Here is a 22,422-nt window from a genome sequence, read left to right as displayed (position 1 = left end):
AGGTTTACTTTATATTGGTTGTATCAGTGCTATTGTAATTTTTTTTTTGTACTTAAAATGAGGAATATAAATAAATGAAGAAAATGCTTTTGACGTTTGGGAACATTTCCCCTCACCTCTAGGGTGCAGCATTGTCTCTGTTCCCTGTGATTGTTGTTGGCACTCAGTTTTACTCATACCGGAGCGTTGCGGGGGAACTCGAGGAAACTGGGGGGGAAATTCCTCTCATTGTTCCTTTTTCCACCCCGCCCACTCTTAAGTTTTTCTTATCGTCGATGTTTGTTTGGGTGCGATTACACCACCACCATATTAAAGTGAGAAACTCATCAAAATGTAAAAACAAAACGAAAAATACATCTTACATTTAATACTGAAAATTCAAAATTAATATTCCAAAGAGTGGGGGGGGGGGGGGGGGGAGAAGTTATACCAGCCACGTTATGAGTCACATATAAGCCTGTCAGAAGCTCTTTGCCCCTGTGCCGTTAGTCAGTTTCACAGACGTGGGATGTGTTGGTCACTGGCGATGATCGGCGAGCAGTTTTGTGGCGATGCCGCGGAATGCAGCGGTACTTCCCCTCAAAGAAGTGCCGCTTCCTCTCAGGTCATTGTTCTTGGGCAATCAATGAAATGACATCAGGGCAATGGGAACGTCGGGGGAGGAAGACCAGTGGGAGGAGAGAATGGGGAGGCAGTGGGAGGTTGCCTTTTATTACCAGCCTGACCACAGAATTTAAATCTGCAACATTTGCAAATCTTTCTCCTATTTGAAGGTTATTTCACACACGGGCTGTATCATCAGTGTGGATTTCCCCACCAACAGACTGTGCGTAGTCTAAAAAAAATTGTTGCTTTAACACCTGTGAGCTAAATAGCGAGTTGGGTGTGCGCCGTCTTTACGGTAAAAGCCGCTTGTTGATCCCGCCCTCTCGTTGATACAAAACTCGGTGATGTCGCTACTCTAACGAGCTTGACCCAGAACCCAGGCGAGCGAGGGGGGAAAAAACAGGGAAGAAAACGCACTCGCGAAGGAAAAGTGTGAAAGGGGCCAGGGCGGATATTTTTTATCAGAAGGTGAGTTAATTCATTCGAGTTTTCGAACGGTTCACTTTGCGGGTGCTGAGTGCGTTTTCCCCCGATAGATAGAGGGTGCACTGCAGCGTTGGCAAGGAGTGGTCACATCATCGACAGAATCAGCAGCACGACTCTCCCAGGCTAACGCTAGCCTAGCTCACGTTTAAAGTTCAAAGCGCGACCAGTTGTTCGTTTGTTCACAGAGTATGCTTAATGTTACTCAGCCAAATATATCCCCGAAATTACCACCCCAGAAACACGAAACGTTGCTCATAATTTTCGGTATCGTCGCTCGGCTAAAACAAACGCGACCCCCAGCTCCGTGCTAACTGTGTTTGCGATGCTAGCGCTCGGCTGGTCGCTGGCAGTGTTGCTTTGAGGCTACGGGGGCTTATTGTGATGCTAACGTAGCAAGACAGCCAAACCAGGTCACAGGGGCGCCGAGCGAACATTTCTTTTCTTCGCACACTACAGTTGATTTGATTTCCAACGAGCGTTGTCATTTTATGCGAGATGGAGCGTTAGCACCATCGCCACTTAACGCAACCGGAGCCTTTTGTTCGTAAGAGACGTAATTCCCTCATCTTTTCCAAACGTTGCTGCCTCTGTGCAATTTGAGCCCCACAGCCAAGGGTCTTTCCCCGTGGCTTCTGCCCCACATTGCTGAATTACGTTAGCAGATCAATTCATGTCAGTCGATTGGGGTTTTAGCTAAATCAAGTGGGGGGGCGGAGGGGGACGACGTCAACGGCTCCCATATGGATCGCGGAGGTTGGCGAGAATAGCTGAATGCGAAGCGACTCGATAACATGACGGTCAGACGTCATGGTGGAAATGGGTTATTTTTCCCCCTCGTAACGTAGCGTTGTGTCTGCCAGCGCGTCTGGGAGTCAGCGTTCGCGTTGGCTCGTTATACGTCACATGCTGGTGGTTAGATTTGACATCTGATGAATTGTGTATTTTTATTTTTTTAATTTTTTTTTTCAAACAATCTTCCCGGCGGTTTCTGTTGGCTCCGACGTGCGTGGTTTTGCGGTAAATATGGAAATTTCTCCGACTCCCAAGACTTGTTTTTGTGTATTTCAGTCAGGGTGGTGGTCGTCCAGTTCGTGTGGGATCTTAAAAGTTCGGTCGTTGGCTCCTTAACCTGTTGGGTGGGTCCTGTGTGAACTTGTTTTGGTTAGGAAAACTGGGTGGGGATAACTGTCAGCCTGTGTGTGAGAAGAGAAGAGATCAAATAAAAGCAGGAGTCTCCCATGTAAACATTCGTTTCATCGTGCTGCATAAGGCTCAAGCCTCTCCTGTGTGGGCTTGATGATTGTTGGTTTATGTCTATATGCTATGCTTTAATAATTAATGGGTCAGAGTTGTGACTCATGATGGGAACCCTCTGGCCGCTAAACGACGCTCATACATCAAACGGGAGTGACTGCCGCTTGTTGCCTCAAAGTTGTGTTGGGCGTGTGTGATTGTTGATGCGAGCTCCGGGCGCCAGCTGCAGTTGTTCCTGCACTTCTTGAAGGGGTGCAAGGTTAATCTGGAAAGGGTCAAACCCAGAGGTGGGCAAACTTTTTGCTCGGTGGTCCACAATGGGTTCTACAATTTGACACAGGGGGGCCAGAGCAGGAGGAGATGGATGGAGTGTTTTGGTGACCCACCTCCATCGGAGAAAAAATATATCATGGGATATGTTGAAAACATGTGCTTTAATGGATAATGAAAATGACCAAAAGTGTTATTCTTCAAACACTGAAAAAATGAATGAAATACAGCTATTTTATGACTTCCTGACTGCTAATATAATTTCTTCAAGTTTGACGGGCCGGATTAAAAAGCTAAATGGGCCGCTTATACCCCCCAGGCCGTAGTTTGCCCATGCCTGGTCTAACCTGTGCGTGCATATGTGTGTGTGTGTGTGTGTCCAGGTATGTGCGTGCATGTCAACATCATGCTTACGGGTTGGGAGCTAAGTGGATTAGAGGGGCTGAAGCTTCAATCCCATTACAAGCCACACTCGGCTTAAAAGCAGCCTCTGCGGGCGTCGCACCGGGACGGCGGCGGCAGCAGCGCCAGTTACGTCAAGGTGCACCAACAGATGTGCGCTCTGACAGAGGCCGGGGCCTGTCTGTCTCGGCGCAGGCCCGCGCTCGCAGCTGGCGAGTGCCGCGATCGCTCCCTGTCTCAGGCAATGTTTCATTAAGGCTCGACACAAAGAGCTGTGTTGTCAGTCGCATGAGCGTAAGAGCGCAGATGACTTCTGACAGGGCGGCGTGAGTCACGCTGACTGGCTGCAGAATCAGACATATGTGACTCCAACGTTTAGCCTCGATCATATGTTTGGGGAGATGGTGAGGGGGGGTGTGTGTTCATCCATCGGCCACAGGGACCATGTTTGGCTTTTGACCGTCTGTCGCTGTTCTGCGGCTGATTAGGACGGGACATTTTAACATTGTTCCCTCTACACTCCTGAGACACGTTTTGACACATGCACCGCAAACAAGTCGATAAAAGCTCCGCGAGAAGACCAAAAATACGTTTGGTCTGACTTGACAAAAAAAAAAAGACCTCTCAAATTATTTTTATGTTTTTGCCACAAGTGGCTTCACAGTTTTTCCGGCACCTCTGTATTTATAACTATGCGGTTTTGTTCTTTTTAGCCCTCAGCTGCACGGTGTCAGTCCATAAAGGGTCATGTGCTTAAACACAAACCTCCGCTGGGTCAAACTCAAAGAACCCTATTGGTGTGACAGCGCTGTCATGTAGGTTCACATTAATTCCCTTGTAAAAACTGAAAGCAGAACAGTGTAGCAAGAAAAGGAAGTGGCCTGTTGGTCTCATGATCAGCATATTGATTGTGGCCTGCTTTAACACAAAAACACGCTCTCGTGGCGTTGAGGGCAAACTGCCTGTCGGCGATTTGGTGAAGTCTTCACCCTTTATGTCTGAGTTTGTTTTTTTTCTTGAGATGACCTTCAGAAGCCACCCTGTCCCTTTCAACTCACCTCCGATCTGATATTGAATCCACAACATCCTGTTAGTTGGGAAGTGGGAAAGGCTCGGGGAGCGACGGCGGGGCGGTGTGGAGCGTTTTCATTGTTCAGCGAAACACCAGCGACTTTTCAGGGCCAAAACTAACAGCTGTGAAATTCTAAGACAAAAAGGAGGACAAAAGTCGTTGGAGTGTATTGCTGTCACGATCCCCAGCCCACCTCCCCCAGATGCAAGCGAGTACAGATTATAACCCACCACCACCCCCCACTCAACACATGCCTTGTTTCATGCTCTTCTTCAGTTTCACAAATAGTTTTTGTTCTCCGAACCTCCTGGACTGACAGCTGCAAATTCCCTCTGCTGGCTGGGGTTTAACACACCCCCTCACTCATGCACACACACACACACACACACACACACACACACACACGAACAATCCCAACACCCAACACTTGCCAAGAAATTATCAATCACAGTTTATAATTTCTCTTCTGTCATGACGTGGCTTGGCTCATTAGTGAAAAGCGATATTGCCCGACTCTATTTTCTGCGTCCGAGATAAGATAAGCGCCACAGTGTTTATATGTAGGGCTCAGACTGTCAAAAGACACTTAATGAGGAAGTGATTATTTTTGTTTTTCTCTCCGTCTGGCCGAGTACAGTTATGCAGATCCCTCGGAAATGTTTTGCCGGTGTCAAGTTAAGGTTTCTCGGTGAGTGGCTGGGTGGGCTTCTGTATTCAGCTGGCAGGAAGGGAACTTCAGGAATGCCAGACGAGTTTTTCTTTTTGTTTTATCCGTCATCGGCGCTCCTTTGTGCATCTCCACCTCAACCTCCTGCTCCTCCTCTGACTACCTTACACCTCCCTGCCCCCCCCCCAACCTCACCCCAGTCTGTCGGCGGAGGATAATATCAGCCCCTTGTCCTGGCAATGACCATATATAGACATGTGTGGTCCAGGACAGTAGTGTGTGATTTGCTCAGGTGGGAGGTTACTGTGTGTGTGTGTGTGTGTGTGTGTGTGTGTGTGTGTGTGTGTGTGTGTGTGTGTGTGTGTGTGTGTGTGTGTGTGTGTGTGTGTGTGTGTGTGTGTGTGTGTGTGTGTGTGTGTGTCCGCCAGCATGCAACTCCTGCTTTTAGTTTTTCACACAAATTCCTTTGTCTTGAGAAATGCGCCTCAGCCACTCCTCGCCCTCATCAGGGCTCCTCCGTCTGCTCTGCTCCCCCGACAACTCCTCCTCGTCCAGTAAGCAAGTCTAATTTGGACGCCGGTCTGAATTTTCACACTCGTTCAGGAGCAGGGTCTGAACGGTGTCATCAGTCTGTCTCCCAAACGGTGACCTCATCATGCCTCCTGCTTTTTTTTTTTTATTCTCTGTTTGCTTAATCAAATGTAGGTGAAACTGTGAGTCGGTGAGTCACGCGCTGTTCTGGTGATTTCACTCCCTGAACTCCTCCTCTGCCTGGCTGCTCTCTCTGACTTTGCTTCTTTCTTTTAAACATGAACACAAAGTTAACAGTTTAGCGGCCGTGCGATGACAGACGCGTCGCCGGAAGCCCATTGAAAGCCGCTTGCTTGAAGCGGACTGTGCCTGCGCATGTTGATGTGACAGGGAGAGCCTGAGACGCTGAAATTCGCTGGCCCCTCCCACCCTCACCCTCACCTTGTCCGACCGGTCCGGCAGGTGCGTTCATGTGTCACAATGCCTCCGTTTATTCACCTTTCTTTTTTTCTTTTTTTTAAGCGGGGGCTGATGGGAGCTTAGCTGCTTGCAGCCAGGGCCGTATCAGCAGATAAGAGATCTGGGTCTCCACTTGTTTGCCTCTGATATAACAGTGTCTTTCTCTCAGAGTGGAGCCCAAAAAGAAAAAAAAAACAAAGGAGGGGGGGTGGAGGAGGATGAAAGGCAGTGGCTGTGAGCAAAGAGAGAGAGCGAGAGAGAACAAGGGAAGTGGAATTGCATTCTAAATGGAGGCTGATTGGAGAGGAAAGGGTTGAAGGCGGATTTAAAGAAAGTGTGGTTTAGCGGAAGGGAGGTGTTAAGAGAACGAATGTTGTGCGCCTTTGTCCCTCGTCTCCGCCGAGGGCCTGCTGTGCTCTGCAGCCCAGAGAAAGCTGTGCGTTGGTCAGCCTCGCACGGCGAGCCGCCTCCTGCGGGCCAAACGTTGAGTAAATACAGGGTGTGTCTGAGGGCTGCAGCTACTGTGCACGTCTCCGCTGTTTTCTCCCGGCAAAGAAAAACACACGAGCGCCGCAGTCGTGTTGCTGTTTTGCAAGCGCGTGGCTTCTTCCTCTCTCTGCTGAAATTAATCTTTTCCCCTCTTCTGTCTGTGACCCTTCCTGCCCCCTCTGCAGTCTGTTCCTCTGTCTCTGGGCTCGCTAGTTCCATGACCTTCTCCCCCATGAGCAAGTAGACCTCTGACCTTGGCGTGATCTCTCACCTCTACTTCCAAACCACGCCCACAGGTGAGACAAGCAGCGTCCGTGTGTTCCTCCTCCCTCAACATTATTGCGGGGTGAGATAAATGTGGTCCTCACACATTTTTCGCTGTGAAATTTAGGTTCTCAGGAAAAATTGCAGCATATCATGAACGTTAATTGATTGATAAGGTCAATCAACTAACCTTTAATGTATTGATCGGTAATTTGCATCCCTATATGGGACCTTTTTCAAACAACGGTAACTGTAAGTTTCTTAGTGGAGTCTGTTCTGCGTTGGTGGCAGCCTTTGACCTTTATGTGTTGTGGTTTTGTGCCAAATAAAGCTCTTCAAGCGTCGGTGTGCATTCGTCTTTTACGGTGGATTGATTTCCAGTGGGTAAACACGTCCGTCTAAGTGGCTCCAATCACCTCTTGCTTTGCAAAAAGACTTTATTAAGGAGCGGAATCCATAATCGGAGGACCTTTTTGTACCGGCAAAATACTCATTGTTGCGCGTGATGAGTGAAGTGATTCATTGATCGGGATGGTTGGAGATTTTGACACATGTAATGCAGTGCTAAATATCACAGCAATGCCACGATCAGTGTTTGCCATCGCAGCACTGAGAAAGTCGTTGGCAGATAAAATCCCGGTGGAGAGTCGATGCTTTCGTTGCACACCCACTCTTGTGTTCTTGCGGGTGACATGGATGCGTGTGTGTAACAACCCTCACCTCCCCCCCTCCACCTCACCCAACCCCGACCCCGACCCCACCCCCCCACCACCACCCTTTTCCCTCTGGGGCTCGTGTAGTGTGTATGGAGCAGTGTGAGAGCGCGGCGGCTCTGCTGGAGTCAGTCAGGGAGCAGGAGGTGCAGTTTGAACAGCTGACCCGGGCCCTGGAGGAGGAGAGGAGGAGAGTGGGCCTCCCCGCCACCAGCCCCTCGGCCCTGGGTCGCCCCCTTCCCCACATGCAGGTAACACTCCCCAACAACCCCCCCCACCCCCACCGCCAACCCCACCCAGTCCCCATCCAGATGCTCTGAAAGGCATTGACTGCATGCCTGCCACTCACCGTTCAGGCTGGATCCATCCATCATCCATCCCTGCTCTAGCACCGCCGCTTCTCCACCGGCGCTCGGCCACTCTGTGTCCCTGTGTCCGTGTTTCGTTTTTTTTTTTTTTTTTTTTTTTTTTTTTTGCATCATTCATTAAATGTCTGTCAGTTCATCCTCCCAGTTTGAAACCCTCATTTGCTAACACGTCAGCTCCACTGTGTTCTACACAAACTGCTCCTTTAAAATGGCACAACTGCCCATCTTGACCACACATGGCAGACTCCTCCCATCAGGTTTACCAGGGCCACTACAAGTCACACACTGCAGCATGCAGTCTAGTATCCAGTCAGTTTCTTGTAATTCACAGCGCAATTAGTTTTAATGCGCTGTGAATTTAATGCCTCTCTCTTTTTTTTTTTGTAAGTTAAATATGTAAATGAATAAGGGATTTTTAATAAGAAAGAAATGTTGAGTGCTGCGTTTGGATTAAAAGACTTGTTTAAGACGTCTTTTAATCCAAAGGATTTGAAGACTGAAGGAAAAACCAGCTCATTTAATTGCGTTTCTTTATCTCAAAGAGCGATAAGAGCTGCAGCCACCACGCTTCTGCAGGTCAACGGCAGCCAGGCTGCAGGACGGCCTGCTGGTAACTCGGCTGCAAATCTCAAACCAGTAATCATAAATCTTGCAGGCTGAAAGGATTATTTTTTTGTGATGTAAGATGAGCGCTGTGCTGATATCACTCCACTCCACTAATGACGGCAGGCTATTGCACTGCGAGATGCCAAGTTGTTCTGTCGTGCCTTTCATTGGTGCGCTCTGATTGTTTTATTTAGACGATAATGCGGCCATTTGCTGTTGTTAGGCAGGGAATAAAACACTTTGCAAGGTAAACGCAGATACGGGAGCAGCTACTGAAATGTTAATGATTTTAAGAATCGCAGCTGCACCCTAAATGTATTTCCCTCTGTTCAGATCAGTGGAACTGAGCACAGTTCTGTTGCGTGTCATGTCAGCTCAGTCGAGACGTGACCACATTTTGTGCTGCATAAAATACAATGCGCCCTCGCCCTGCACAAAGCTGAGAGTATTTGCACGGGCTTCACTGAATATTTTTCAAAAAAAAAAAAGTATGGCGTAGTAGCCTTGTGTGCAAGCACCAGTCGAGTACGCAAGATTGGTGTTTCTCCAGCAGCTACATCTTCTAACCCAGCCCGTGACTAAATGGACTTTTAACATGCCAGAAACGGTCGTCATCTCACGCTTTCAACATTGGTCCCCGCTTTGGAATCCCAGTTATTTTCCCGTCTGTCCCAGCATGTCGCGTTGCAAAATGTCATCTTTCATGAATGTGTCACTTTGTCTTGAGTCCAGTGTGGTTCCCTCCTCATCGCTACCCTTTACAGAACCTTTAACATATTTTAGCATGCAATTACTACTTTACATGTTCAACATTGACAGTGAACCTGTGATCTTATATTGTTTTGTTCTCTCTTCTGCATTATTTTGTCATTGGAGTGTCACCGTAAAACACCATCTATGAAAAAAGAACGAGAAAATTGTGAGAATTTCCCAGAATCTTTGGTTTTGGTTTTCATTGCAACTTTTCTTTTGCTTTGCCTTATTATCCGCATTGTATGACTAATGCCAAATTGGAAATTTTGTCAGCAAACAACTGCTTTGCTTTGAGATAAAAAATGATATCTAAAGATCAGCTAGTTCTGTTATCAGAGTGAAACATTAACTGTTCAGGCCAGTGTAGCATGTTCCCTTTTCCTCTTTATTTCTCTCTTTTGAAGAAGGCGTCTCTTTCCTTTGTGTCTTTGAATCGTTACAACTGTTTTCATTCCTGTGGGAAATCCTCTGTGAAGGCCAAGAAACAAGCAGGCATCTCTCCTTTGGCCTTCTGCCATCTGGATACATTTAATTTGATACTATTAATTTTGACAAATGATGTACACATTCCGGAAAAACCCTTGTCAGCGCTATTCGCGGAACAGATAGCGCTGGTGGAGGAACCAGCTGTAGAGGAAGTTTGGGCTTTTTTTTTGTTTTTTTCAGCCCCTTACTTTTTCCAAACAATCCTGACCTCCCATGGACACAGTGAGAAGTGCAGTTCAACACAGCACAGCACAGCACAGCGCTGATGAATTCCAGCTCTTGAAAAGGATTACACTAAGCTGTATTCAGTAGTTTGGCGGAAGTGCTTTAGAATTGTAACAAATGTTGATAATTCGATGCCTGACAAAATGTTTCTCAAGCTGCCACGTGACTCACAAACTCAGATTATTTTTGGCTCGTTTCCCTCAAAGTGAGCACTCGTCAGTTTTCCTCCCTTTCGCTATCAATGACTGACCGGAACAGAAGATGTCCTCCTGTTTGATTTTAGTTATTAAAGCTTTCTGCAGTGATGGTGACCTTGTCTCTAACTTTCATGTGCGTTTCAGCAGAAACCGTGCAGTCGGTTTGCACTTTGTAAGATTATTTCTCCTTTTGTGCCACAGAACGGGCGTTTAGGGGATGCAGACATAGAGCGACTGAAATTGACCGACTCGTACATAAACGGCGCACAGGTTGGTGTTTTCAGGCAAAAAAAAGAATAAACAGTTGTGCGACCTCGTTTACAAACCAGTGTGTCTGATTCATGTGTGTTGTTGTGTTGTGCCACAGTACAGAATGGTGGACCCTGCACACGGAGTTCTGGACGAGAGCTACACGCCAGAGGACGACTCTCAGGAAGTCCACTCGGTCTTTTCCGAAGAGGGAACCACACGGCGGCTAGACGTCAATGGGGTAAAAAAAACAAAAACAAAAACAAAAAAAACGAATAAAAATACAGTCTACATCCCATGATATGATTGGTCAGGTTTCGGAATGCTATTGACTTTAAAGATAAATGCAGCGCCGTGACTGGTCGGCTTTTGGAACGTTCGCGACTTTAAAGCAAACGGTTCTGACGCAACGTTCTGCAGATCACCTTAGTCCCTGACAATATAAAGACAACCTGTGGAACACGGCCTCAGTTCACACTTTGGACCAGGAGTCACTTAAAGCTTGACGAATCGCGATGGCCTCTTCCTGCGTGCGCGCACCCGACTACTCTATGCATCGCGTCCGCGCCGAATCCTACAAGGAGCTGCTGTCATTTCAGATGAAGAAGCCCATGTCCCGCACGGTGATGCCCTCCGACTCCATGTCCATCGGCGGAGGACTGTCGGTGTCCGGCATGGGCGGCTACAGCGCCACACTGGACAGACCCTACAGGCAGCCCGGAGCTATGGACTACCCGACAGCCACCGTGCCCAGGAACTACCACTACGCGCCGGTGGGAGGCTATGATGACTACAGGGGGGGTCCGCCGTCGGAGGCGTACACCAGCCTGAGCCGAGGCTCTCACATGGACGAGCGCTACAGGTACTGCAACACAGCGGAAACGATGTTTGATTTACTTTAATGTTTCTTGGGAATTAAATGTGGATTCAGAAATTAGAAAAAGTTTTACTTGTTGTCCCCCCCCCCCCCCCACCCATATCGGATAGTTTATACCAAAACGCACAAATCAGGTCTTTGTGACGTCACGAAGGACCCCAATACCGCGAGCGGTTTGTTCTGTTGTTCTGCCCGCTATAACCGCTGCCTCGGTTTTGTCGACACCCAAGCATGAATCGGGTGCAACAAATCGTCCGTTAAACAAAACGGAGCTTTGGCGCTGATGAAATGGAACGTTAGGCTCCGTTTACACAGTGTGGCCGTTTTCAGTTTTCAGTGAAAACGGTCCACGTCGTCTTCTTTTTACGCCTTCGGGAAGTGCACTCACAGCGCCACACAAGGCCTGATATAGTACTGCAGCGTTTTCGGCAGTTTAGTCCGAACCAGGGGCAGGCAAACTTTTTGGCTGGTGTGCCACACAATGGGTTCTCAAATTTGACAGAGGGGCCTGAGCAGATGGATGGAGTTTTCGTTGACCAACCTCATAGGAGAAAAAATATATTATGGGATGTGGTGTAGAAAACATGTGCTTTGTTGTCAATAAAATGAACAAAAGCGAAGTTGCAACAAAATGTGTCTATGAAGCCCCACTGTATTTAGGGCTTTATTGAAATTACTCTTAAGACACTGAAATGAATTGATGAAATACAATTTATGGCTCGCTGATTATCATTACATCAAGTTTTGGCATCTCAGAATGGATGAATTACTGATAGATATTTTGATTCTGTTTTTAAATTATTTCTTCACTTCTAACTCAATGCTGTGCAGCTGAACCCAACATAACTGTGTCCGTAGTCACTGAACCGGTGTCTTTTTAAATGTTTAACATTCACTCTCTTGTTCCCCCAGACCGGTCGACGGCTACAGGACCCTGGACTCTGGGTACCGGGCCCCAAGCCGGCAGCAGCTCGACCCATACGCGGCGCAGCCCCAGGTGAGCCGGGGAATGAGGGCCCTGGGCTCTGCACTGGAGATGCGTTACGGCCAGGGCCTGTACGGCCTGGAGGACGACCAGCGCAGCGTGGGATACGACGATTACGGCATGGGGCCTCCACCCATGGGGCCTCCACCCATGCACCCCGGAGGTTACGGCACCATGCCTCGCCTCGGCGGGGGGCCCGGCGGGATGGACAGACGGAGACTGAGGTGAAACACGCACATCATCTGTTCATACTTTAGTGTTGTTGTTGTTGTTGTTGGGACAGCGTGCTGACTGGTGCCCTTGCCGTGCAGGAGCTGCGAGGACACCCTGGACGCCGACATGGGAGGGGTGGACCCGTACGCCTGGGGCGTCCCCATGACGATGGAGCGTGGGAGCATGGCCTCACTGGACAGCACGCTGAGGAAAGGCCCGCCAACTTCGTGGAGGCAGCCCGAGCTACCAGAGGTCATCGCCATGTTGAACTACCGTCTGGACCCTGTCAAGACCAACGCTGCCGCGTTCCTCCAGCATCTCACCTTCAAAAACGACAAGGTAAACATCAAAAGAAAAGCGCAATCATTAACCGTGATGAGTTTTTGCTGTTTTGCTGGAGCTGGCTCAGTCATTGTAACCTGTGTGTGTGTGTGTCCAGGTGAAGTCAGAGGTGCGTCGTCTGAAGGGAATCCCATCCCTGGTGTCTCTGCTGGACCACCCCAGCAAAGACGTGCACCACTCTGCCTGCGGGGCGCTGAAAAACATTTCATATGGACGTGACCATGACAACAAAATTGCCATCAAGAACTGTGACGGGGTGCCGGCTCTGATCAGGTTACTGAGAAAAACCCACAACCAGGACCTCACAGACACCATCACAGGTAACGCAAAGCTCCCGCAGCGCTTCAGTGGCGGGATGGAGTGTTTGAGCGAACCCTCCCTAGAGCGTAAAAGCTTTTTCCGTTTTGTCCCAGGCACATTGTGGAACCTTTCGTCCCACGACTCGGTGAAGATGGAGATCGTGGACCACGCCCTGCACGCGCTCGTCGACGAGGTGATCGTTCCTCACTCCGGCTGGGACCGAGGGAGCAACGGAGCAGACGAAAGCTGCAAACCGCGCCACTTGGAGTGGGAGACTGCCTTGACCAACACTGCCGGCTGCCTTAGGTAAACAAAAGGGATAATAGTTTGGAGCAGTAGAGAGGCTCTGAGGAGGAGCAGAGGAAAGAAACATGCAATTATGTGCTTTAAATTCTTTGTGTCGCCCAAAGGAATGTGAGCTCGGAACGTAGCGAGGCCAGGCGGAAGCTGAGGGAGTGCGCTGGATTGGTGGATTCGCTCATGTACATTGTCCAATCGCAGATCAACCGCAAAGACGTGGACAATAAGGTGCGCTTTCGCCTTTTTTTTTTCATTGAACTAAGATGTATTTTACCCCCTGTTATAATATTATAATAATAATATATATATATATTATATATAATAACCCTGTAACTGGTCTCGGTGCAGCTGGTGGAGAACTGCATGTGTCTGCTGAGGAACCTGTCCTACCAGGTCCACCGTGAGATCCCCGGCAGTGAACGTTACATGGAGGCCATGGCCCTCAACCAGGGCCCGCCCCCAGCAAACAAAGGCGGCTGCTTTGGCTCTCGAAAGGGCAAAGGTCAGTGTCGGATGTCAACTTGAGTTTCGCAGGTTTAAAAGCGGCTCTTTCAGGGCGTTCCGATGCCCATTTGTATTCATTTACATGCTATTGGTAATACTAGACTTGGACAATAGGGGGTGATAAATGGCTTTGGGGTTAAGCTGTAAGCATAGACACTGCTTTCTTGGCTTCTTCTGCAATGGCTTCGCTAAATGTGCTGATTTCCTTTTTTTTTTTTGGTGAGGGAAGAATAGATCCCCTGTTTCAACTCTACATCACCGAGGTGTTTGTTTTTTTTTCTAAAAGAAAAAAAAAAGAAAAAAGGTTGTGGATGCTGGGCGGTTTGAGCTTGTTGGTGGCCGAGGCACTTGTTGCTCTTTTTTTCACGCTTTACCACTCTTTCCCTCCTCTTTCCTGCTCTCTCTCCTCCCTCTCGCCTCCCTCCCATCTTTCATCCCACCCTCGTTCACTTCCTCCTTTCTCTCTGCTGTGTTTAGATGAGTGGTTTTCCAAAGGTAAGATTCTCCTGTGAACTCTGAGAAAACGGCGACCAGTCTTGTTATCTCATGCTATACTAACATAGGACGATAAATTCACCAGAGAGACAAGAGACCTGAATTCATGTCACATTTCGACGCATGAACAACATTGCATGTCCACAGAAAGTGCTCGTCCTTTTGGTTTGCATGTCCACATCTCACACAGGGGTTTTCCGCCCCGATTAAAACATTTCAAATTGATGTGGAAACCATTAAACTGTTAACACAGCATCCTGATTTTCTAGGTTTGTACTGTAGAAGTGGACTGAGGATTACTGACTCCTCTAAAAAGGAAGCCGTGAAGATCTTCATCGGCCGTTCTTTAACCATCTTTTTTTCCTATCGGATTTCCTACAGGAAAGAAGGATGTAGATGATGGAAGTGGGGATCATATTGACATTCCAAAGAGAACAACACCTGCCAAAGGTACTGACAACATGCAAAGTGACCCCACAAGGAAGATTTGATGAAAACAAACTTCAAATTATTCACTTGTTTGTTAAAATCTAAATGTTATTTGGCCTCCCAGTTTGAGTATTTGGATTTCTGAGTTTGTAAAACTAACCCTCCTCCTGTGTGTCGCCTTCAGGCTACGAACTGTTGTTCCAGCCAGAAGTTGTTCGCATTTACACGTCACTGCTCAGAGAAAGCAAGAACCCCTCGGTGCTGGAGGCCGCTGCTGGTGCCATTCAGAACCTGTGTGCTGGAAGATGGACTGTGAGTGTGAGCTCGTTGTCAAACTGACAAACTGCTGGTGAAGCACAAAAAAATGTGTCTATGGTCAATATTGTACACTTCGTATCTTAAACTAGCGATGTTAGCAATTCATTGGTTATTGATTGTCCTTTAAGAATTTAATCGATTAAATTAGTCACAATCAATTTAACATTTTTTTACACGGGTGGTTTTACTGTTCTGTAATGCAAAAATGGGTCACATTGGACCCGCAACATTATTTAAGGGTTAAATAATGTGTTCCTTACGAATTTTTCATTGTGAAATGTAGGTTGTCAGGAAAAGTTGCCACTTATCAATTAATTGGTAATTGATCGGTAAATCAACCAACGATTAATGAGTTGATAATTTGCATCCCTATCTTAAATTGGAGAGTGCTTTTGGTGGAATGTAACTAGGACCTTTGTCCGCTGTCTTGGCACAAACCAACTTGAAACAAACCGTGAACTGTCTCTTGTCTGTGTTGCCCAGTATGGTCGGTATATCCGGGCCACGGTGCGACTGGAGAAGGGTCTCCCAATGATGGCAGAGCTGCTGGCTCACGGCAACGACCGCGTGGTCCGAGCCATGTCTGGAGCCTTGAGGAACCTCGCCATCGACAACCGCAACTGCGAACTTCTCGGTGAGTTCACCGGATTGCTGAGATTAAGCCTCACCAAAAGGATCGAAAATGAATGGCTTTTTGGTATTCTTAAATGTTTACACATGTATCATTCTATCTCTGTGCCTCACTTCTCCCCCTGCAGGTTTGCACGCAGTGCCTCACCTCGTGGCCAACCTGCCTGGAGGCCAGAGCCAGTCTGGCCGAGCTCTCTCTGAGGAGACGGTCGTGTCCGTGCTGAGCACGCTGGCCGAGGTCCTGGGGACCAGCTTGGAGGCAGCCAAGACCCTCCGAGCCTCGCAGGGCATCGAGAGGCTGGTGCTCATCAACAAGGACGGGTGAGTACCGACGGTCGAGCAACCAATCCGCAAGCAGTCACCACTCTAGCGATGTCGGCATCTAAAAACGCCTCGTCCGTGCCTCGTATCGTGCAGCAAGCGCTCGGACCGAGAGGTGCGCGGCGCCGGCCAGGTGCTGCAGCTGGTCTGGGCCCACAAAGAGCTGCGCCGGCCGCTGGAGAAAGACGGCTGGAAGAAGACGGACTTCATGGTCAACCTCAACAGCATCGCCGCCAATGGGCCGAGCACCCGGACCAACGGCACCTACGAGGACACCACCACCCCGCTGCTGGACAGAGGTGAGCGAGACGGGACACCAGCCCTGGTGTGAAATGGTTGATGCCAAACGTGTAGAATGACAGTTGTCAACTTTGTGACTTTTTATTTCCCAGGAGAAAAGAGGGACATGATTCCACTGAACGATATGGGCCCTGGTCAGTTTGTTTTCGGTCTTTAGCGGGGGAGACTTTTACTATAAAATGTTTTTTCCCTGTTTTTGCTCACCTTGTTTGTCTCTTGTGGAGCAGAAGCCTACTCTACACTGGACCAGAGGGAGAGGAGACACACTCTGGACGAGACTGCAGACACTTTACCGGTACTTCACCACTCCTCTATGCTCAGTCGGCAGCACTAAGCCTGAACTTCCTGCACCACTTGGGTTGCTTCCTCACCTCCACTAATTGTCGCCTTTTTGAAACCCCTCACAGCTTCTCAATTAACTTCTTTTCTTCTTTGTGCACTCACCGCCTCTTTCTCTTCTGGTCGTTTCTCAGCGAGGGGTGTACGGGGGCAGGAAGGGGTCCTTGCCCCTGTTGGACTCCTACGATGGTTAGCCCCTCCCCCACCCCCCTCTCCTACCTCTGCATGTAACAGCATGGTATGTCCGACTCACCGACTGTCCTGCATGGAACTGACTTGAGATCCTTTTGTCTCTTATAATAACCTGAAAACCTCTCAGTGGAACCCGCTCTCTGTCTTCTCCCCTGAGATTAAATGACTTGATGCCCTGACGTAATGTGTGTTTAGATGCTGGTATAGTATGCTGCAAGTCTGTCAGTGCACAGATGAAACCATCAACCATTATTCAGTAATAATCCTCAGATTTGTGCAGTGTGTGTAATGTTGCCACAATACTAGACTTTTGCTTGTTGTGCAGCTTAAAAACCAAAAACTGTTGATTTTCTTCTAGTTTTAATGTCAGAGAAAATTGTTGGGTGCCCTCCTATTGAAAAACTGCACGCAGAGTAGACCAGATGAAACAGATAGTTGTCTTTTTTTTGTCTGCGTGAGATATGAATATACCCTACATGAATAACATAATAACAGTGTATGGTTTGCGTAGTATTTGTCTTTTAGTGTATTTTTAAATGTGTATATGTGCATGCAGATTTTTTTCCAGTCAGCATTTTAAACCAGTCAATATTCTGCTCATTGACCTTCTTGTTATTGTGATGTCACTCCTGTTCAGTCAGCCATACTTATACCGCATAACAACACGCATAGATTGCGTTGCCTTGTGTTGTGTGAATTTACTCCTGTTCAAGTCTCCCCTGTTGCTTTTTCCTCTAATTCGTGTTTTGGTGTTCCTTCTCTTCCCCCAGAAAAACTGATCGTGTGCATCACCCAAACGGGCCCGACACTGCCCTACAACTGCTACTGAGGAAAGGAGACACACACACACACACACACACACACACACACACACACACACACACACACACACACACACTCTTCTCCTCCATCATCACCACTCAAAATGGGAAGATGAGAACTGCCTGGTATCCAAAGAAAGTGGTTGTGTCACAGGCCAAAAACCTGCCCTGCACACAAACAGAAATGTTACCAACCTGGGAGTTTCTTCAGTTGTAGCAACATAAATATATACCGTTTTTGTTTTTTTTTGTTTTTGTTTTTTTAAATTATAATTGTTCTGTAAAGGCAATCACCCTCTTTTGACAATCATTTTTAACTCTGGTGTTGTCCTCTTGCTTGCTTTCTTTCTTTCTTTTTGGCTGCTGTCAGTATTTTTGGTAAGTTTTATTTTGTATTGTTTTCTTCTTTTTTTTTTTTGTCTTGGTCAACATGTTGCTGCCAACTCCCTCGCATCCAAAAGACCAATTTGTACGTAGACTTGTGTGTAGGATATATACTGTAAATAAAAAAAAAGAGCGATGGGATGACTGCATTAGTTTTGGCTCATTAATTTAAAGCGCCCATGTAGGGGACAGTTGGGTTGAGAAGAGCCTCGGGAGCGGCGGCCGCCCTTTAGATTGAGAAGGTTGTTGATAGGAGTTTTCCAGGCTACAGTAAAGTTTTGTTTCTTCTCGGTTGGGATGAGCACAAGCGGAAGCACATCAGACAGGTGTGCATATTGTGTATGTATGTGAGAGAGAGAGAGAGAGAATATGACTATGGACCTCGTGCGTGTGTGTTGACTACACCTGTACGACCCTGTGTTGGTTATTTTATCCATTCTTGTTGACACTTCAACAAAGTTTTTGTCAAGTTTTTAATGAACCAACTGCCTCTTTTTTTTTTTTTGCTTTACACCTTCATTTCCATCTTCCCCCTCGATTAAATGAAAACTGATGTTAAATAGTGCAAGCTGCTGCATTTCTTAGCTTTCTTCCACTGTGGTTGGACTGGTATCGTCACCCAGAGCAGTTGGCACAGCACATCAACTTGTGTACTTTTTAACGTGGAGAATGCAACGTACACTACTAACCTGCTGAAACTTGTCACTTTCCCGTTGGCCGAACATTCTTCTTAGCTGTTTTTAATGGAGCAACACTATGAGCAACTCTGTGGTAAATCTTTCCGTTGATCTACAAATTCTTGACTTGTTATTTTTCTTAATCTTGCGTCTTTACTCAGAGAGGACTCGAGTTTTAAAACGGATTGAGTGAAAAGACATTTTAATTACAAGGTCTCTGATCCATTTGATTTTTGCTTTTTTTGTCTTTTAATTCTTTTCACACTTTTGCATTTTGATTTTGAAGGTGGTGTGTCAGGGAGTGGTGGATGAAATGCAATTTGTTTTTATTTTTTCATCTGTGTTACTGCCGAGGTATATTTAAAACAAACGAGACCAACTGTTTTTGTTATCGTTCCCCCTCCCCGGGGGCGCACAGTATATTTGTAAAGTTGCCTATTCATGTAAAATTATAATGTTACATTCATACCTGCCTTGGATCTAAAAATTTGCTTTTTTCAGTATGTATCTGGTAATACTGTCGTGTTCTTGTTCTGTTTTTTTATAAATAAAGATTCTTTTCCTAGACAAGATCTTGCTGCGTGTGATTGACGTGTGCATGTGTTGCGGTAATGATGGACTGCAGCAGCATGTGAACAAGCTGTCTTAATAAACAGAGGTATTCTTGAGCTCGCCGCAGCCCCCTCGCTCTTGTGAAGGCAAAGAGGCAAACGAAATGAACACTGTGCTTTGTTTATTCATGTTTATTTTGAATCCCTCATTATGGAACTGTATTGTAAATATATTCCTTCCACTGTGGGCACATAAATCCAGTGAAACGGAAACATCACAGGTCCAGGAGTGTTGACGTTCTCACATTTGTTCGTGTCTCCAGTTGCACGTGCTGACAGGGTTATAGCCGCCACGTGTGTTTGTGAGTCTTCAGACATGCAGGGGGGGTTTGCAGGGATGCAAAACTGTCCTGCCGTTTCCAGAATGTGGTTCCCGTTTGAAATGAATCCCTCGCAGCCCAGAGAGCTGCTGGCAGGACGTGGCCGGCTTCAGCTGCATCTCGGTGTGAAAGTTTTTAATATTAGTCATGTTATGGTGCCTGTGTGTCAACATGCAAAGTCACAGATGTTCACAATGTCGCTCTTTTTGTCATTTCAAATGTAAGATGGGACCTGTTGAAAAGTTAAGTTTTATTGGGATACTCATTAGCTTGGCAAAACCAGCTATTCTTCCTGGGGACCTCAACATTCAAACAACTTAATCAGGTCTACATACAGAAAGTTAGTATTAGAAAAAAAATATAGTATATACAGTTCAAAGTTCAGTTTAGTAGTGTATTTCTCATGTTAAGTTTGAAAGAAAAATGATTCTCTTGACTAATTTATAAATTATAATTGGCTGCAGAATTTTCTTCCACTCTTGTCACTGTCCAAATTGTCTGTTTATGTGGGGAAGTGTTTGGATTCGGTCAGCTTCAAACAGAGAACTAGTGTAAGACATCTGACAGGAAAAGAATATCCTATGACTGTTTGGTACTTGGGCAGCTACATGACGATATCTGAGTGACAAGTCTAAGTGTGTGCGTGTGTATTTGTGTGATGACGGTTAGCTCTGCAGCTGCCACACACACACACACCCTTGACTAAAACCTGAGACAAGCAGATTCTGCCTCCCTCTCTGCGTCCTATCATATAATGTCATGTCTATTTACAGCTGCCCTGCTGATTTCCTCGTTAACGCTTGCTAATACAAGCAGCGACATTGAAGCGCAGCAGACGGGCTCGGAAGAAGCGCCGTGGGTGGTTAATATAGCAGGAATACTGGATACACCAGGCAAGAACTGATTCATGGAAGCAGCTTAATGGAGATTTGCACGCCCCCAGGGGTGGGAACTTTACGATGGGAGGCTTCTCCTTTACGCTTGGCTCTTCTTCTCTGTCATTCCTGAAGCCTTCTGAAGTGCGGCAGGCCAAAGCTCTCCAAGTCTCACCTCGGAATTAATGGATTCACTTGGCGTGCCCAGTCTGTCCTCGGCAAACGTTGACCACGAGTCCCACGATCGCACTCCGGTACCGGATTCGTCCCGTCACACCTCCCACACCGGGCGGCAGAGTGGGCTCGGCGGCCTGGGCTATGGCTTCATGGTAGGATGGAACCACCTGAGGCCGTTCATCCCCTTCTTCCTCATCAGCTTCATGGTCGTGGCCCTCGTCTACCTGATGAAAACCATTGTCTACGGGGGGCCCTTCAAGGACCCGCTCTTCTTCGTCAAGTTCAACCAGCGTTGGCCTCGTCCTGTCCCCAACGCTCCCACGCCCACCGAGGCGTTTGCTGGTGCAGCTTCGTCCTCGTCCTTTGATGAACTCCTACTTGAACTGCACGGAGACAATGAGACGATATGAATTGTTGCGAGGCTTTTCATTTGGTGACAAGGACAACCAGCAATTGCATCTTATTTCTGGACTGCAAAAGAGCGCAGGCTGTTTTGACTTCCCCATATGGTTGGTTTATGTCTTTCTTTTTTTAATACTCTGGCAGTATTTGTCTATTTGTTTTGGGTTTCAGACAGGCTTTTTCTGATCCAAAAACCACCAGCAAAAAAATAATAAAATGCTTGCATTAAATTGAATATTTGGATTATTGGGGGCCCATGTTGCTATGACTATTGTCCTTAAGAAGATTCTATGGACATTTTAGAGGAAGACCATACAGATACAGCGGTTCAAAAATAATGCTGGAATATTTAATTTAAACTGTATTTCAGAACTTGTCAGTTTGAGTCAGAGCTCCACTAAAGTCCTGGAGTTGTGAAAAGGAAAATCCGAAATCATTGAACTTATATAATATAAAATCAATTTATTTAATAATAAATAAATAAAAAATCTACAAATGATCGATCTCTTCCTGTGGTCTAATGACTACTCTCTCTGCCACGGAGGCTAGCTGAGCATACTGCCCTCTGGCGTCCACACCAGGTACTGCGCATTAACAATGTGCAGCATTTTCTGACCACGCCGACCTGTACCTGACCTCGCGGAAAAAACACAGAAATGCAGCTTGAAGCTAAAGGATACACTGCGTGTTTGTGACACTTTTGTCGGTCAGCTATGGAAAAAGTTAGCAATACCATTTCTTAGCCGTGGGGGGGCGGGGACAAATTTAAAGAGAGCTTCGAAAGCGGCAAAAGGTGAGTCAAAGCAGACCGACCCGCGCCCGTGAACACCGACGTCATAGTGCAATAAAAAAAAGGAAAAATAAAAAGAAGTAGAGCAAAAGTTGACTGTTTTTTTTCTTCCACCAAATACTTGTTGGCAGACATAGAAAAGTGTCGGTAGTGAAATGTCAACCAGGTAGGAGTTTTTACTGAGTTGTATCTGGCTGCCGTCGGCCGACTGGGCTTCGCTAGCTGGATGCTAGTTTTAGGGTGGCAGGCTAATGTGCAGGTGCGCCGCTACGGTCATTGACGAGCTCGAGCGCCAATTGAACTTTAAGTTGTTTATATGCCATCAGAAAAAAGAAAAAAAAGAAGAAAAAAAAATCGTAGTATGGAAATACGCGCTAACTTGCACTGCGCAGTTGACGTAAGACATATTTTGAGTACACTAAAGGTGTAAATGTGTTGCCGTTAAATAAATATTTGAAGGAATTAAATGAACAAGTACTTAACGTGACGTCAAGCACAAATACAACTGTCTTCATTTGTACATGCAGTGATCCTAAACCAAGGCCTAGGCCAAAAACTACACCGTCTTTAGTTGCTTTACATCTTAGTTTAACGGTAAATTTCAAGAGCGGACACTTTAAACGTCGAAAACTATTCTATTACAACCTAATTATTTGAGCCACAGTACAGTGTATTTGCCTCCGTGCGATAGTCAAAGTTGGTGTTAATTGTTGTACTGTTAAT

The 22,422-nt window shown here is 46.9% G+C and overlaps 1 protein-coding gene across 4 annotated transcripts; it reads left to right on the top strand.

The window, feature by feature from the left end:
- The first annotated feature begins 808 nt into the window (after positions 1-808).
- On the top strand, positions 809-19,096 carry LOC142901947 (catenin delta-1-like). Of its 4 annotated transcripts, none has more exons than XM_076046693.1 (21): positions 809-1,074; positions 6,422-6,532; positions 10,050-10,118; positions 10,216-10,338; positions 10,697-10,959; positions 11,887-12,183; positions 12,271-12,511; positions 12,612-12,834; positions 12,928-13,120; positions 13,225-13,342; positions 13,463-13,616; positions 14,096-14,113; positions 14,495-14,563; positions 14,727-14,854; positions 15,344-15,494; positions 15,619-15,811; positions 15,908-16,110; positions 16,204-16,245; positions 16,339-16,406; positions 16,585-16,688; positions 17,413-19,096. In XM_076046693.1, exons 4-20 carry the CDS (start codon positions 10,222-10,224, stop codon positions 16,642-16,644), a joined length of 2,538 nt encoding a protein of 845 aa, XP_075902808.1. In that variant the 5' UTR covers positions 809-1,074; positions 6,422-6,532; positions 10,050-10,118; positions 10,216-10,221; the 3' UTR covers positions 16,645-16,688; positions 17,413-19,096. The 4 variants fall into 4 exon arrangements, with proteins under 4 accessions (XP_075902808.1, XP_075902805.1, XP_075902807.1 ...); XM_076046690.1 differs by lacking the exon at positions 809-1,074 and adding an exon at positions 7,301-7,464 and having other exon boundaries at positions 5,967-6,532; XM_076046692.1 differs by lacking the exons at positions 809-1,074; positions 16,585-16,688 and adding an exon at positions 7,301-7,464 and having other exon boundaries at positions 5,974-6,532.
- The last annotated feature ends 3,326 nt before the right edge of the window (positions 19,097-22,422 follow it).

This window comes from Nelusetta ayraudi, unplaced genomic scaffold (genome assembly GCF_046127955.1).
Source record: "Nelusetta ayraudi isolate G7.1 ecotype Tasmania unplaced genomic scaffold, CSIRO-AGI_Nayr_v1 ptg000090l, whole genome shotgun sequence".
Classification (NCBI taxonomy): Eukaryota; Metazoa; Chordata; class Actinopteri; order Tetraodontiformes; family Monacanthidae; genus Nelusetta; species Nelusetta ayraudi.
This window is presented reverse-complemented; position numbering and strand designations above follow the sequence as displayed.

What these genes read in the sequence shown, in the direction of transcription:
- LOC142901947 (XM_076046690.1), top strand. Translation starts at nt 7,306, where the DNA reads ATGGAGCAGTGTGAGAGCGCGGCGGCTCTGCTGGAGTCAGTCAGGGAG. An exon ending in CACCCCGCTGCTGGACAGAG is followed by an intron (nt 16,111 to 16,203) that starts GTGAGCGAGACG and finishes TTTATTTCCCAG; the next exon opens with GAGAAAAGAGGGACATGATT. An exon ending in AGACTGCAGACACTTTACCG is followed by an intron (nt 16,407 to 16,584) that starts GTACTTCACCAC and finishes GTCGTTTCTCAG; the next exon opens with CGAGGGGTGTACGGGGGCAG.